This window comes from Marmota marmota, unplaced genomic scaffold (assembly GCF_001458135.2).
Source record: "Marmota marmota marmota unplaced genomic scaffold, marMar, whole genome shotgun sequence".
Classification (NCBI taxonomy): Eukaryota; Metazoa; Chordata; class Mammalia; order Rodentia; family Sciuridae; genus Marmota; species Marmota marmota.
Genome location: NW_026000026.1, coordinates 25,979,562 through 25,996,309, shown reverse-complemented (window position 1 = coordinate 25,996,309; position 16,748 = coordinate 25,979,562). Strand labels below are relative to the sequence as shown.

The window sequence follows — 16,748 nt, the reverse complement described above, 5'->3', positions numbered from 1 at the left end:
TATATATATATATATATATATATATATATATGACAGAGAGAGAGAGAACCTCAGTAGGAGTAGAGGAAAGGGCACAGGGGAGAGAGAAGAGAAGGGAAAGGGACAGCACTGGGGACTGAATTGGAGCAAATTATCTTTCATGATTGTATAATTATGTGACCCCAAACCCAGAGCGGTGTCACATGCCTGCAATCCCAGCAGCTTTCAAGGTTGAAGCAGGAGGGTTGTGAGTTCAAAGCCAGCCTCAGCAACTTAGTGAGACCCTAAGCCACTCAGAGACTCTGTCTCTAAATACAATATAAAAAGGGCTGGGGATGTGACTCAGTGGTTAAGTATCTGTGGGTTCAAGCCTCAGTACCAAAAAACAAAAACAAAACAAAACAAAACCAACAATATTAAGTCTATCTATAATCTGTTTCTATAATGAACAAGGGCAGGGTCTCAGGTAATTCGAGTCTTCCCAATTGTTCCTGAGTGCACTTCCTCACAGCCTCTCCTCTTAGCCCAGTGGCCTCCAAACCAATGGCAAGCTCCCCGCCCACCCCCAACTGCCCCACTCCTGATTTAAAACAATAGCGACAACCACAGCAAGGACACCAGTTCAGAAAAGGGGAAAAACAGACACGTGATGGTCATTAACACAAATTCTACAATCCAAGTAGGCAGATGGTGAAGGGGGCAGATTCTACTTAGGAAACGCAGGTTCTGGGGTGGGGGGAATGTTCTTGTTCTCTGTGGTCTCTGGGCCCACCTTCTAGGCACTTCCACCTTGTCTTGTGTTCTTAGCTGAGTCGGAGGTAAGGGAGCTGACCTCCCACCGAGGGGGTGCAGTGAAGGCCTTCCTCTGCTCAAACAAGAGGGGACAGGAGGGGTTTTTTTTTAATTTTTTTTAAGTCATTGATGAACCTTTATTTACTTATTTGTATGTGGTGCTGAGAATGGAACCCAAGGCCTCACATGTACCAGGCAAGTGCTCTGAGCCACAACCCCAGCCCCATTGAGGTTGATATTTTTGTGTGTGTGGTGCTGGGGATTGAACCCAGGACCTTGTGCATGTGAGGCAAGCACTCTACCAAATGAGCTATATCCCCAGCCCAGGAGTGGTACTAATGATCAGAATGTCGAAAAATTTCAGCAGAGGCTTGTTGTTTCTTGGCCATACAATTCCAATCAATGATAAAAGGAGAGAAACGGCAAATGACACTTTTGAGCTTAGCTAATGGCCTACATTCTCTTCTCTTTCATAGCCTTGGAAACCCAGAAGCAACCCTTGAGACGGGGGTTCTTCTAGAAGTTATAAAGAAATCCTAAATAAGTGGAGATATAGTCCGCGATCATGGATCTTAAGATATAATTTTGAAAAGATATTACTTCTTCCCAAGTTGGTCTACGGATTTGATGTAGTGCCAGTCAAAATTCCAACATACTTTTATAAAATGTTTAAGGAATGAATAAAAATTATATCAAGTATAGAAGGCCAAAAATTGACAAGAAAATTCTGACCACAAATAATGAGGAAGGTGAGTGAGCCTACTAAATATGTGAACTACTTACACGATTATAATTGCTAAGACAGAAATCTTGATGCCGGGGGAAATGCCAGTGCCACAAAGTAGGAAGCCCAGAAACTGCTCGCTTATATAGGAATTTTTTTTTTTTTGGAGAGGGGACTACCTGGGATGACCTCAGGGGCACTCAACCACTGAGCCACATTCCCAGCCCTATTGTGTATTTTATTTAGAGATAGGGTCTCACTGTGTTGCTTAGCACCTCACCCTCAGGATCCTCCTGCCTCAGCCTCCTGAGCCCGTGGGATTACAAGTGTGAGCCTCTGCCCCTGCTCGCTTATACAGGGAATTTTGATACATGATGAATGCAGATAGAGAATCAGCAGGAAAAGAGGGACAGCTGGACAATTTAGTCCAACCTATTGGGAAATGCAATCATAGTCCTGCTTTTCACAAAAGTAAGATGAATATGCTCCACATAAATAACCTAGTATAAAAACTTAAACTTCTGAAAACAAAACAAAGTGAGAAAATGTTCATTTCTTTCTTTTACCCACAAAAACATATTGAGGGCCAACTGTCTTCTAGGCCTCTGGGAACAGAGCAGGTGTTAGGATGAACAAGACATCCTAAAATATTCAGAAGATACAGGCTAACATTTTTCTGTCCTTATTGTAGGAAAAGATTTCTTTTTCAAAATTACCCTTGAATAAAAGACGGATCAATCTGACTGTATTAATAGCAAAATGATCCATCCTATGAGGGGACCCTGACCTTAGGTTCTAATACTTCAGGGGTTCTTGATCTGTGACTTGCTTGTTTCAGGCCCAAATTATGATCTTACAGGCCCAAGCACTAGTCATCTAAAAACAGTTTATATAATCTTATTTCAAACTAAGATATTTGCCATTTTTCCGCTTTTCTCACAAAAAAAGTCACCAGATCGAAAATATAAATTCTGCACATTTTATGCTTTTATTGTTACATGTCTTTACTGTGATGAAGTATAAAGTATAAATCATAATATGAAGATGCTAACATAAAAAGTGACACATGCAAATATTAAATAAACAAAGGGCAATAATTGCATTAAACTCATGAATGATGAAGAAGCCAGTAAGATATTCTGACTGGTTTTCAGAGGAGAAGTGATGATATAAATGATCAAAAGGATTCTGGGACCAATTTGCAAACCGATGTAAACCTGTTTAACATCCCAAAGGACAAGGACATGCAAAGATACTGTCCTGCCTGTCCCTGTGCAGCGTTAAGTATGGGGACAGTTTGCACGTCTCTTCAGATTTTTTTTAAGACATCAGTTTTTTAACTTGTAATCTACCTATAGAAACTTTCAAAATAGCCTAGTGAGTGTCAAATTGCTCAAAGGTGTGCAGCCCTAGTGGAATAATATAATCCTAGGAAGATCGCTAGAATTTGTCCAGCATTCTATTAAAAAGACACCTAACTATCTTTTATTTATATTTTTAACTTATTTTCAAATTTGGGGTTCTTTTTCTTAGCAATTGTTTACTAGGACTGGTCCCTTTCCAAACATCATTTTAGTTAAAAACTTAGAATGCATACTTAATGCTTTGATTTGGGGATGATGCTTTATTGTATAGATAAAGGAATAAATCCCTTTAAATAAATAAAGATGTATAAATAAAGATAGATAAAGGGATTTATTGTGAAAACAAAACCAAATTTTATCTATAGAATAAAGATTACCTGACATGTTAACACAGAATTTCTTAATGTTGCAAGTATTTAATGTTAGAGCTTGTTAGAGATAATAAATAATCAGTCAAAATAAAATAAATTCCTCTTATTTCCTTACCATTTCTAATCCTAAAGATAATCTGAGGGGAGAATTCTCTACTGTTCTATTTTATGTTTTGGTCAGCAGAAGAGGCTTTTTTTTTTTTTTTTTTGCGGTGCCAGGGATTGAATCCAGAGCCTAGAACAGCTAGACAAATGCTTTACCACTGAGCTACATCCTCAGACCTTTTAATTTTGAGACAGGGTCTCACTAAGTCACCTGGGTCTGGCCTTGAACTTGCAATCCTTCTGCCTCCACCTCCTACGTAGCTGGGATTACCAGTGTACAAGACAATGCCTGGGTTAATTTCTATAGAGTTCATTTGGTGAAATGTCATTGGTATATTTGACCCAAGTAGAATAGCTTGTATTTATTATTATTTCTAGGGTGTGTTCTTTTATACACTAAGAAATTTTAAAAAGAATGCTTTCAGGGCTCACTCTTATATTGAGGCAATTTAATAGACTTTATAGAATCTCCATTAAAAAAAAAATTGGAGGTATACAAAACTCTGGGACCAGGTTGGTTTTCAATTGTGAAAACAAAACCAAATGTTTTTCTTCTTTCTCTGTCTCTCTCTTTCTTCTGTTCTCCCCTCCCTCCCTTTTGCTCTCCCACCTCCCTCTCCCTCCCTCTCTTTCTTTCTAGTGGGCTGTAAAACCCACTATCTGAAAAGGCTTTGAGGGTCTTTTTTTCCCTTTGAGGTTCATTAATGTTTTTTCAATCTCTCAAAGGCTTACCTGCAAAGGAGAGATAGAATTTTTATTTTCTTTGTGAGTCTCTTTTTTCCCCCATAAATATCATGACTGCTTTCTGGCCCAAGAGGTAGATTTCTAGATTTTTCTTTTAAATATTTTGGGACATCCTACCCTCAGGATAAAGCAGGAAATAATACCACTAGTTGGGGGGTTATCGCTGGTCACCAATTACAAATCTTATCAGGTGATACCACAGGAGTCTAAAATAAGCCAAGCAGATGTGACTTCTTTTTTTCTTGACCATTTGACAAGATGCCACAGAGTTTGGTGTAATTCAACAAAAGTGACCTGATTTTCCTCAGGTGTAAGTGATCGGCCTCAGTTACTAATCTCTACTGAGGTGCAAGAGTTGCTGAGCTTGAGGGTGGGGTTAGGCTCTCCCTGGGGAGTAGAGGGTGGCCGCAGAAGAGGATCTGAAAGCAAAGCCATGTGTGAACTCGGTTCACATCCTGTACTCCACCTCCATCTTCCCAGCCTCTCACAAACTATGCCAAATCGTTTTGCAAGACTGATCAGACTCAAACTTTGTAAATATACATTTGCCATTTAGTAGAACTGTTTTTTCAGGAAGGAAGGAGAAGATGCCCATTAGCCAGGAACTGAGAACCAATTTATTTCCATTGCTTAACACACCCAAATCAAAGGATTTATATGACTTAACATGCCCTCAAATCTCTGTGGAATTTGTACTGAGCCATGCGTGGTGGTGCCTGTGATCCAGCAACTCAGGAGGCTAAGGCAGGAGGATCTCAAGTTCAAGGCTAGTCTCAGTAACTTAGTGAGATCCTGAGCAACTTGGTAAGACTCTGTCTCTAAATAAAACATAAAAAGGGCTGGGGATGTGGCTCAGTGGTGAAGCGCCCCTGGGTTCAGTCTCTGGTGAAAAACAAAAGATTTGTGTTGGATGAGGCATGGAGAAAGTGAACTTGAGAAGGAAAAAGTGACGCTACGTTGGAGAGAAGAAGATAGACCTTATGAAATAGCAAACCTCTAAGATGCTATTTGGTATAAGTTCTGATAGCAATCAAAATGTGTATTTTTTTTCAAAAGGGAATCACATGATTTGTTGAGGAGAACATGACATCAGCAGGTCCCTAAAGGAACAAAAATGTACATTTGAGGGAGTAAAACAATCAGCTGAGATTTTTCATGTTCTCTGGAGCGAGTCCTCTATTTTTAATCACACAAATGCCAATTGCATCATTAAGTTGAGATTAGTTTAAGAGGAGGGGCTAAAAGCACATTTGATGGTTTTGCCTTGATGACATGAGGAAAGTTGGGGGGATACACGTGACTTTCACAAGTGTCTGAACTGAGCCACAGGACAAACTGTAGATGCTAAATACTAGGGAAGAGAAGATGATAAAAGGCTGAGGGAACAGATTTAGGGTTCAGGTGAGGCATTTTGAGTATGAGATGGCTAAGATATCCCAGAGAACATGATAAATACATAATTCAATACTTGAGTCTGGACCTCAAAGGTGCGATCTGGACTGAATAGAGGAAGACAGATTGTGCTCAAGATTGCAGAGCTGCTGGGCAGTGATTCAGGAGAGGGATGAATCCTTCCAACTCTATATTCGCGGGTCTTCGTCTGACACGTGGATACCAGGGAAGTGGAATTTGTGCTTTAAACCTGGAGTCCCAGTCATCTTTCCTGACTGTTGTGCAGAACCCAGAACAATATCTTATTCTCAATATTAAATCATATTTCTTTTTATCATGTGACTTGTGCCAGCAAATTTCTGTGTCCTGCCTTGAAACCCAGCTTCTGCTAAGCCCTCGCCCTCTGCCCCACCGGTGTGTCTGAATGTCAGTGAGTCTCAAAGATGTAAACAGAATTAAACTTTACCACCAGATTGCTAAACCACATGCAAAATAAAAGGCAACTGCGTATTCTGGTACATGTCCTTTGATCTGTTGGCTTGGACTGGGAATGTCCATTGTCTAATAATGAGCAATGTGAGGGTGAGGAAGGAAGAGAGAGAGGAAGAGAGAGAGAGAGAGAGAGAGAGAGAGAGAGAGAAACAATGACCGTAAATATCATGGAGCAGATGGCAGAAGAAATTCTAAAAATAACTAAGAAAGAGCACCCAGAAGTCAAGGCAAATAAGAACTTAAGAAAGGACCAAGAAATGGTAGCAAAGTCAATGTTAAAACGCAAAGAAAGGGCTTGGGATGTGGCTCAGCAGTAGAGCACTCGCCTCACACGTGCGAGACCCTGGGTTTGAGCCTCAGCACCACATAAAAATAAATAAGTGAAATAAAGATATTGTGTCTAACTACTATTAAAAAATAAATATTAAAAAAATGCAAAGAATTCTTACATTTTTCAACATGGGAGGCAGTGGTAACCGAAACCAAGGCCATTTCAGTGGCGTGATCAGCACAAAACCCAGATTTCTCTTAGTTGAGGCGAGCCTGAGGCGAGCCTGGGAATCTAGAACTTTGAGACCTTACTTAAGAACAACAGTTCTAGAAGTTCATAGTCAAAGAGATGGAAAATGCAACATTAGCTACAGAAGAAGAGCCACCTTGACAGTGGCATGTCACTCATGCAGGTGTGTGGGTGTGTATACAGGTTCTTTGCTGAAAAATACCCACACAATTCCTGACACTTAACCAGAATTTAACACAGGGTGAATGGGTAAAAACCCATTTATTCTACTTTCGACAGCTGTAGCAGAAAGTTTTACCCTAATTTGCCCAACAGATTCCTGCAGTCGGTTCTATCCATCCATCCCGTTCGGTTCCTCTGGAGATCACTGCACCGTACCAAACACACCATGTTAGTTCTCTGGATACCAAAGGCACCTCTGTCCCCAGCTGATGTTTTCTCAGAGGATTTGAATTCATGGCCCATCTGTGCACTAGACTCAGTCCAGATGTCACCTCCCCTTTGCAACTTCAGCAGAGAGGAGACCCCTTTCTTTCTCAGCACCTCTGTACCCACCGAGCTGTCCCAAGGCCCCTTCCTCTCCTCATGTCTTCCCAGCTCCCAGCCTAACCTCTCCTGCCGGCCATAACTGCTCCCAGGTGAAAGACACACACGGGAAAGGGAATGCATTTTTATGGGCAGGGGTTGCAGGATGGGGGAGGAATGACTACAACAAGCGGGAGACGTTGTTGATCTTCAACTTGGAGCGGAGCTGGACGTGTTTGTAACTGGTGAGCTGGAGCTGGAGTCAGAATTGGTTAAATACGTAGAGATTTTCAGGCAGCACTTGAGGTCTGGGAGGCAGGAGAGGTACTGAATTTCGTCGTTGCCGCAGGCGTCTCTGCACTTGCCTCCTCGGTAAAGCTCACACGGATTCCAGTGCTCCTTCTTGTTGTTGGATCTGAACAGGCCGCCTGGGAAAGACAGCCACGGTCAGTTTCTGGGAAGCAGTGAGGAAACGTGAGCAAGAGAGAACAAGCCCTCAGCACATTAAGTCACAGGACTGGAGTCAAAACCACCTGCATCAACCAGGGGCTCAGTCACTTACTAGCGCCATCCTTGATGAGATAATAATAGAGCCAAGTTCCTAAAGCTTTTGTGATGGCTAAATTAGCAGATACAGAAAGCTCAGAAAGGCCTCTGGTATATAATAATTAGATATTAGGTGGTGTTGATAGGAATGTCTTTCCTGAGGGTCCAACGCTTCAGTGACTGTCACTGTGAGCCCATGTGGAACACATTCCAAAGTTCCTATAGGGATGAGATCTCTTTACACACAGCTCATCAGAGACACCAGGGTCAACTCAGAGACAGGACACACATATCTTTACGCTTTGAAACACAGGCACAAACACGGTCCACACACATCTCTTTTTCTATATTGGCCCCAAAGAAACAGGTCCTAGGCAACACAAGCAGGGCAGTAGTGCATACGGGATCCCAGGCACAAGTCAGCTCTTTCCACAGATTCAATTCACAAATAAATGAAGTGTTTACACATGTGTTTACCCTACAGACCTCTACCATGTGCCTTCCATATATGGCTACAGCACCAGGCTTGATGGCGCACGCCTGTAATCCCATCGGTTCGGGAGGCTGAGGCAGGAGGATCGCGAGTTCAAAGCCAGCCTCAGCAAAAGCAAGGCACTAAGTAACTCAGTGAGATCCTGTCTCTAAACAAAATACAAAATAGGGCTTTGGACATGACTCAGTGGTCTAGCCCCCTGAGTTCAATTCCCAGTACCCGCCCCCCCCAAAAAAAAGAAAAAGAAAATCCATATATGGCTAAAGCCCACCCTGACAGCAACATGTCACTCGTGCAGGTGTGTGTGTGTGTGTGTGTGTGTGTGTATACAGGTTCTTTGCTGAAAAATACCCACACAATTCCTGACACTTAACCAGAATTTAATAAATACTAGTCACCAATGGTATTAGTTAGCTCTTCTTTTCCAAAGACAAAGGAGCTATTAGAAAGTGATATTAACCATCTATTACGGTATGATACAGAATCTACTATGTATCGGGTATTTTACAAATGATATCTCACTAAACCCACATAAAACCCTGCTATAATCTCCACTGTTTAGATAAAGACCCTAAGGTTCAAAGAGAGACTCTTTTCTGTCCATATTCCCACAGCTCATACTCGACCAAGCCAGTATTCAAGTCCCAGCCCACATGCATCAAGCCCAGGTCCTTTCCTTTGTGACACATTCCTTCTCTATGAGAGGATTTCATAGGTAGCAGCTCCCTGCGTCATGTCTCAAAGACCCGGGGCCTTCTACAGCTTGTTCAACAGACAATCCCAAATCCTCAGTTCAGTATTCAAGGACTCTTTCAAACATCCCCCCATCTGTCACCCCCACGGCCATCGTCAACACTGACTTTGTGCCAGGCCACCCCATTTCTAACCACGCTGAGGGCTCCAGTTAATAAATAAATTGATTCACTATTAACATTTAAAAAAGTGGGACAGAGAAAGTTTGATGTTATTACCTGCATGGAAAGAGGAGCCCTGCGCCAATGTTTTCAAATTCAGGGGAAGTTGGAGAACAGGAAGGGAAATAAAGAAGAAAAGAAAAATGCCTTGGTGGTGCCATAACATTTGGGTGCTGGTATATATATATATAAACTGCCCCCCAAATCCAGAGGAGGCACTGGATTATTACATCAGCAGCCCACTGGTTAATCAGAGGGAATAAAAAATGGCACCCGTCACTCCTTCTCCATCATCAGGGTACCTCTGTGTGTCCCACCTTGATCCTCGCCCCCATCATGGGGCCTGCTCTTTGTGTCCCCCTCTCTTTGTTCACAGGAAAAGATCTGCAAGGGTCCTCCTTAGAGTGACACCCATGTTCTTCTGGCTGCCACCTGACCTGGGGGGACTTCCCCCATCTCCCAAAGACACAGAATGGAAGTGAGGACACACAAGATCTCCTCTATGAGGTTACCAGAGGGACAGGTAGGGACACTGAAGATCTGGCAAGCTACCCTTCCCTTAACCCCTCCACATGGCAGTCCCCAGAGGATTATATCTACAGTGGTATAAAAAAAAACTTTTTAAATAAAGTTTTTGTCATAAAATTGTATCACTTCTCACTCCTATGTCATTTCTAACCCATTTCTACATTGTCCTGCATGGCCACAGATTTCAACACCCACGTGGTAGTAACAGCACCTTGGTGATCCCTTCATCTTCAGATGGAGGTCACAGGAGACCTATCTCACATCCCAGCATGGTCCCTGCTCCTCTGTCCCATGTTCAGTTTTAGCTCCCTGAACTTAGTATCCCCGTGTGAGGAAGGGGAACGGGGGAGTTCGCACCAGATCAGAAAATCTCAGCTGTGTTTGAGAAGGAGGCGGTCAATACTTGGTGCTGTGTGATGATCTAGGGAATTTTTAAGGATACTCACACGGTGTCTCTAGAATTTCTGATTCAGTCAGCTTTAGAAGAGGCCAGAGTAAGGCTGCTTTGCAAGAGGTCCTCAGAAAACACTCTGGGCTTCTGCTTGAACGAGAGCCACATCCTGCGGGGCCTTCTTACATTCAGCCATAGACATTGCCCAGTGGAAGTGTTTTAGTAGCAAATTAAACTATCATAAACCAACCAACCAAACAAACAAACAAACAAACAAAAGATATGCCCTGGGCCTTCCTAACAACTCTGTCTGGGCCCCTGACCAATGTGAGACATCATTTCTGTGCTCCCTGGGCACCCAGACATGATCCTGCCCCATCCATGTATGTTTGTGAAGCCATCTATATATCCACTCATTTAATAGACATTCATTAAAATTAACTCTATAAAAAGCACTCCACTCAATATGGGGAATACATCAATTTAAAGGACAGAAATTTGGCATTCAAGCAATTCAATTTCATATGCATATGTTTGGGCTGATGAAAGGGGGGAAAATGACTTTGATTGCCCTGGTAGAAAAGATTGTCCAGAACAGTGCCTGCCCATAAATTCCGCCAGGTGATAGTCGTATGTAGTTATTAAGGAAGCGACACCATGTTCCGCTTTTGAAGCGTGGAACACTGCCTTCATTTTTGTGGTGGTTTTTTTTTTTTCAAATCCACCTGTGGTATCTACATTCGTCCAACGTGGAACTGAGTTTACTGAGCCTGAGAATAAGTGTCCCTCCATAAGGGGATGGGAGAAGGCGAGACCTGTGTGGGGAGGAGGACACAAAGCAGGAGGAAGCAGGAAGCAGGAAGGAGGAAGGTTGAGGGAGAAGAAAGTGGAGGAGTTTAAAAAAAGAAGGAAAGAAAAAGAAAACCTCTGAACTCACTTCAGGAAAGCAGCAGCCTGGGTTTCCCCAGGGCAGGGCTGAGGCTGCTCCCATACCTTCCTCTACATGCCACAGTTGGAGAGGACACTGGAGGACATTGCAGCTACTTGATTTCACTTATCTTCACTTCCTACAGTTGTTCTTCAGTTTCCCCTGGAAATCACACTGGAGAAACTTCCTCAGAATTAGAAAATAATGCTGGATAGTTTCCATCCAGAGTTTACACTTCCTATTTATTTTTTAAAGAAATGTTTTATTGGGCGTGGTGATGCACACCTGTAATCCCAGCCAATCAGGAGGCTGAGGCAGGAGGATCACAAGTTCCAGGCCAGCCTTAGCAACTTCGCAAAACCCTATCTCAAAATAAAAATTTAAAAATGGCCGGGAATGTGGCTCAGTGATTAAGTGTCTCTGGGTTCAATCCCTCATGCCAAAAAAATTTTTTTTTATTGAAGTGCAATTGATATGCCAAAAAATATCTGTGCAGATTTAATTTATACATCTTGATGAGTTTGGAGATAAATATTCACCCATGAAACCATCTTCACTATCTAATACCATAAACCCATCCATCACTTCCAAATGTTTTCTCTTGTCCTCTTATTTATTATTTTTTGTTCACCAAATCTTGTGTTAAGATCTACTCTCTTGGGAAATTTTAAACATACCGTACAGTACTGTCAACTATAAAGCTATGTTGTAAAGTAGATTCTGAGCACATATACACAACAGCCACCCTCCCCAATGAGTGCTGTAGGGATATCTACGAAATTGGACCCTTATCTTACACCACACACAAAAATCAACTTGAAATATATTAGACTTATAAGACCGGAAACTCTAAGAAGAAAACCTAAAGGAAAAGCTTCCTGACATTGGTCTCAGATGATTTCTTGGATATGACCTTAAAAGCACAGGTAACAAAGATAAACAGGATAAATAGGATATATATATATATATATATATATATATCTTCTGCACAACCAAGGAAATTATCCAAAAAGGAAAAAAAAAGCAGCCTCAAAATGAGAGAAAATATTTGCAAATTATGTATCTGATAAAGATACATAATATTCTCCCCATTTTGATAGCCATAGACCTGCTAAGATGAATTCGACTTTCTTACTCAAGCTAAACCACCCTAAAACCCAGGATAAGCAGCCCCGACCAAGATCAGCCCCGCAGAGACCCTGCCTAAGACACCCACTTGAGTCAAACACCCAACTTCTATTCCAGCCTCTCTCTTCTGATGACCCAAGGCCCAATGACAAAACATAACACAAACACAACACCGTGAAAACCACTCAATGCCAAGCCACTCTCCACTCTCCACCTGCCCTTCGTCCCTCCCACAGCTCCCCAGCTTGTACCCCATCTCTCACGCCTAGACCACGAATCAAGCTCCATCCCAATGACAGCTCTATCTAAAGTGACCCATGCTTTGATTCTCCACTGGGCCGAGAACACCAGGAACCAGCACCCCCTAGATCTGCCTTGGCCAAGAAGACGTCAACACGTGATGAGCCTTGGGGACAACACCTGCAACCTGAGGCCAGAGAAGCCTTAAGTGGTACCTACTACACATGAGTTGGAGTCACCTCAGAGGCCACCAAGATGCCAACACTACAGGCAAGACCCCAGAACCTTTGAGCAGGTCTGAGTTACCTGGAGACTTTTGAACCAGAGTCAGAAGGATGGCAATGGTCATTAAATAAGGCTTCATGACTGACATGTCCCAGGAAAACAGAGGGCAGCGTTGCAGGTGACTGAATAGGAATCACTGTAGCTGGACAGTGTTCTGTCTTTATTAGTTTTGGAAAAGGGCCAGGATTGCGTGCAGTGAACTAAAAGGGATGGAGACAGTCAGTCAGTCAAGCAGAAGGACGACATGGGTCACACATCTCAGCTGCACACACTTTTTTTTTATTAGAGCCTTATAGTTATATGTAGTAGTTGGCTTTTTCCCAACAGACTCATGCATGCATGGGGTTCGATTTCAGTTCATGACCCTCCCCTTTTCCCTCCCCCTCCCATTCTCCTTCCTCTACTCCACTTGACTTCCTTTTCTCATCTATTAAATTATATTTGTTTGATTCTTTATATTATCCTATCTTTCCCTCTCCATCTCCTTTATTTTACTCTAACTTGCACATATGAAAGAAAAGATTTGACCTTTGATTTTTGTGAGTCTGGCTTATTTCACTTAGCATGATGTCTTTCATTTCCATCCATTTACCAGCAAATGCCATAATTTCATTCTTTTTTTATGGCTTAATCCATAAAAAAAGAATGAAATCAATCCATTCATCTATTAATGGGCATCTGGTTCGAATTCAAAATCTAGCTATTATGAATTGTGCTGCTGTAAACATTGAGGTAGCTACATCACTGTAGTATGCTGATTTTAAATCTTTGGGGAAAGTACCAAGGAGGGGGATAGCTGTGTCATGTGGTGATTCTATCCCTGTTGTTTTGAGGACTCTCCATACTGCTTTCCAGAGTGTTTGGACTAGTCTGCAGTCCCACCAACAATGTACAAGTGCATGTTTTCTCCCACAACCTCTCCAGCATTTATTGTAGTTCATATTCTTGATTATTGCCATTCTGACTGGAGTGAGATAAAATCTTAGTGTAGTTTTGATTTGCATTTCCCTGGTTGCTAAAGCTGTTGAACATTTTTTTTTTCATATATGTGTTAGTCACTTGTGTTTCTTATTTTGAGAAGTTTCTGTTTAGTTCTTTGTTCATTGATTGAGATTGATTGCGTTATTTGTTTTTGATTTTGTTTGTTTGTTTTTGGTGTTTTTTGAGTTCTTTGTGTATTTTGGATATTAATCTCCTCTCAGAGGAGGAACTGGCCAAGGTTTTTCTCCCATTCTGTAGACTCTCTTCATGCTCTTAATTGTTTCCTTTGCTGTGCAGAAGCTTTTTAGTTTGGTGCATTTCACTTATTGATTCTTGGTTTTATTTCTTGCTCTTTGGGGGTCTTGTTAAGGAAGTCAGTGCCTGCACCTTTATAATGGAGTGTTGAGCTACATGATGGTTGTTCTTCTAGCAGTTGTAAAGATCCTGGCCTAGCTCCTAAGTCTTTGATCCACTTCTATTTGACTTTCATGCAGGGTGAGAGAGAGGGGTCTAATATAATTTTTCTATACATAGCTATTCAGTTTTCCCAGTCAGCTGCACACTCCGAATTGCGGAGATTTCCCAGCAACACAGGGGCCAAAGTAGGCCTGCCCTCCCAGGGAGAACCAGAGGCAAGTTACCACCAGTTGGCACTTTGTGTGACATAAATCTGAATGAATGCATGATTCAGCAAGCAAGCAATGAGAAAATTAGTGACATAAGGAAAAGGATGACATAAAAACATGAGAAAGTCAAACAATCCTTAGTGGAGCAGACACACAAAAGAAAAAGAAAAAAAGAACCAAGCCTTATCAATATAAACCAAAAAACCACAAAGGTAAACAAAAAGAAAAGAAATAAAGGATACGGGATACAACCAGGAAAATTTTACCAAAATAATAGGAGTAAGACCTTACCTATTAATAATGCCCTTGGGTGTAAATGAATTAAATTCCTCAATTAAAAGATTTACCCTGGCTGAATGTATTTAAGAAAAAATAAGACCCGATATTACAAGGAACTGGTTTCAGCAATAAAGACACACAAAGACTTCAGGTGAAAGAACAGAAAAAGATATTCCACATAAAGAGAAGCCAAAAGTGAGCAAGAGTAGCTGTGCTTATCTCAGGTCAAATAGACTTCAGGTCAAACACTGTCAAAAGAGAGGTCATTATATAATGATAAAGAAATCAATTCAACAAGAGGAAGTAACAATTTAAAATATATGTGCACTCAATGCCAGGGCCCCCAATTATATAAAGCAACATTATTAGACCTAAAGGGAGAGATAGACCTCAAAACAACCTACTTGGAAATTTAAATGCCCCACTTTCAGAAATTGATAGTGAATCCAGACAGAAAATCAACAAAGAAACACAGAATTAAACTATACTAGACCAAATGGACCCTACATTTACAGAACATTTCATCCAACAGTTACAGATTTCACATTCTCATCAGCAAGTGGAACATTCCTCAAGACAGACCATATTGTAGGACATAAATAAGTCTCAGTGAATTTTACAAAATAAAAATCATGGCATGCATCTTTTCTGACCACAATGGACTAAAACTAAAAATAAAGAAGAGGAATTTTAGAAACTACAAAAACATAGAAATTAAATGTTGCTGATGACCAATGAGTCAAAGAATAAATCAAAAGGGAAATTAAGGAATTTCTTGAAACAAATGAAATAAAACATGCTAAAACCTATGGGATAGGGCAAAAGCCATATTTAGAAGGAATTTATAGCAATAAGTACCTACATTTTAAAAAGGAAGAAAGAGAAAAAGAGCAGCATTGAATGCCCAGAAATAACTTGACACATCTCTCCCATCTGATTTCTGTCAAAGATGCTAAGAACATTCACTGGAAAAAGGACAGTCTTTAAAACAATTGACTAGGAAGAAAGAGTGTTCATATGCAGAAAAGTAAAACTAGCTTCTATCTCTCACAAATTAAAAAAGTCAAATGGATGAAACACTTAACACCTGAGACTATAAAACTACTAGAAGAAAACAGGGAAAATACTTCAGGATATTGGAATAGGCAAGGATAATATAAAACCCCAAAAGCTCTGGAAACAAAGCCAAAAATAGACAAATGGAATTACATCAAAGGAGACAATCACCAGAGTAGAGAGATACTGTACAGAATGGCAGAGGATATTTTTAAACTATATATTTTTACAGGATTAATATTCAGACTCGAAAAGGAACTCAAAAAACAATAGCAAATGAAAAAGAAGAACAAAAGATAAAAAAAAACCACCCAAACCCAATTTAAATATGGGCTAAACAGATATTTCTCAAAAGAAGTCATATAAATGGCAAGAGATAGGTGGAAAAACTGCTGAACATCACTAATCATCAGGGAAATGCAAATTGAAACCACAATCAGCTATGACATCATTGCAGTAAGAATGGTTACTATCAAAATCACCAAAGATAACAAGTACTGATGAGGATGTGGAGAAAAGGGAACAGTTTCACCCTGTTGGTAGAAATGTACATTAGTACAGTTATTATGGAAAATAATATATAGGTGCCTCAAAACATTAAAAATAAAACCATTATCCAGGAATCCCTCTACTACTGGGTATATGGCCAAAAAAAAAAAAAGCATAATGCTGAAGAGACATCTGCACTCCATGTTTATTGTAGCACTAAGCATACTAGCAAAGAAATGGAATCAACCTAAGTGTCCACTAACAGATAAATGGATAAAGAAAATGTGGTTCATATACACAATGGAATACTATGTAGCCATAAAAAGAAACGAAATCCTGTCGATTGCAACAATGTGGATAGAACTAGAGATCATTACATTAAGAAAAATAAGCCAGACACACAAAGAAAAGTAACATATGATCTCACTTATATATAGAAGATAGAAAAAAGTGATCTCATAGAAGTTGAGAATAGAATGGTGGTTACCTGAGGCAGGAGAGAGTAGTGGGGAGGAAGGGATGGGGAAAGGATGATCAGTGGGTACTAAATCACAGTTACTTAGGAGTAGGATGCTCTGGTGTGGTATTACACAGCAGGGTGACTACAGATAACCATCATGTCCAGCGTCTCAAAAGTCTAGAAGAAATGATTTTGAACATTTTCATCATGATAGATTGTTGAGGAGACAGATATGGTTAACCTGATTGAAACATTACACAATGTGGACATGTACTGAAACATTGCATGGTACCCTATGGACATGTATCACTTTTAGATGTCAGTTAAAATCAGTAATAAGTATATATTTAAAATACTGTATTCTATATTTGAATTTTGTTAAGAACATAGACTTAA

The 16,748-nt window shown here is 40.7% G+C and overlaps 1 protein-coding gene across 1 annotated transcript; it reads right to left on the bottom strand.

The window, feature by feature from the left end:
- Window positions 1-7,218: 7,218 nt before the first annotated feature.
- Window positions 7,219-12,549, bottom strand: Defb116 (defensin beta 116). The gene is made up of 2 exons (XM_015484914.1): window positions 12,483-12,549; window positions 7,219-7,436 (listed from the first exon to the last, which is right to left on the bottom strand). The coding sequence occupies exons 1-2, from the start codon at window positions 12,547-12,549 to the stop codon at window positions 7,219-7,221; spliced, it is 285 nt and encodes a 94-aa protein (XP_015340400.1).
- Window positions 12,550-16,748: the final 4,199 nt, after the last annotated feature.

What these genes read in the sequence shown, in the direction of transcription:
- Defb116 (XM_015484914.1), bottom strand. Translation starts at nt 12,549, where the DNA reads ATGTCAGTCATGAAGCCTTATTTAATGACCATTGCCATCCTTCTGACT. An exon ending in TCTGGTTCAAAAGTCTCCAG is followed by an intron (nt 7,437 to 12,482) that starts GTAACTCAGACC and finishes TGTCTTTCCCAG; the next exon opens with GCGGCCTGTTCAGATCCAAC.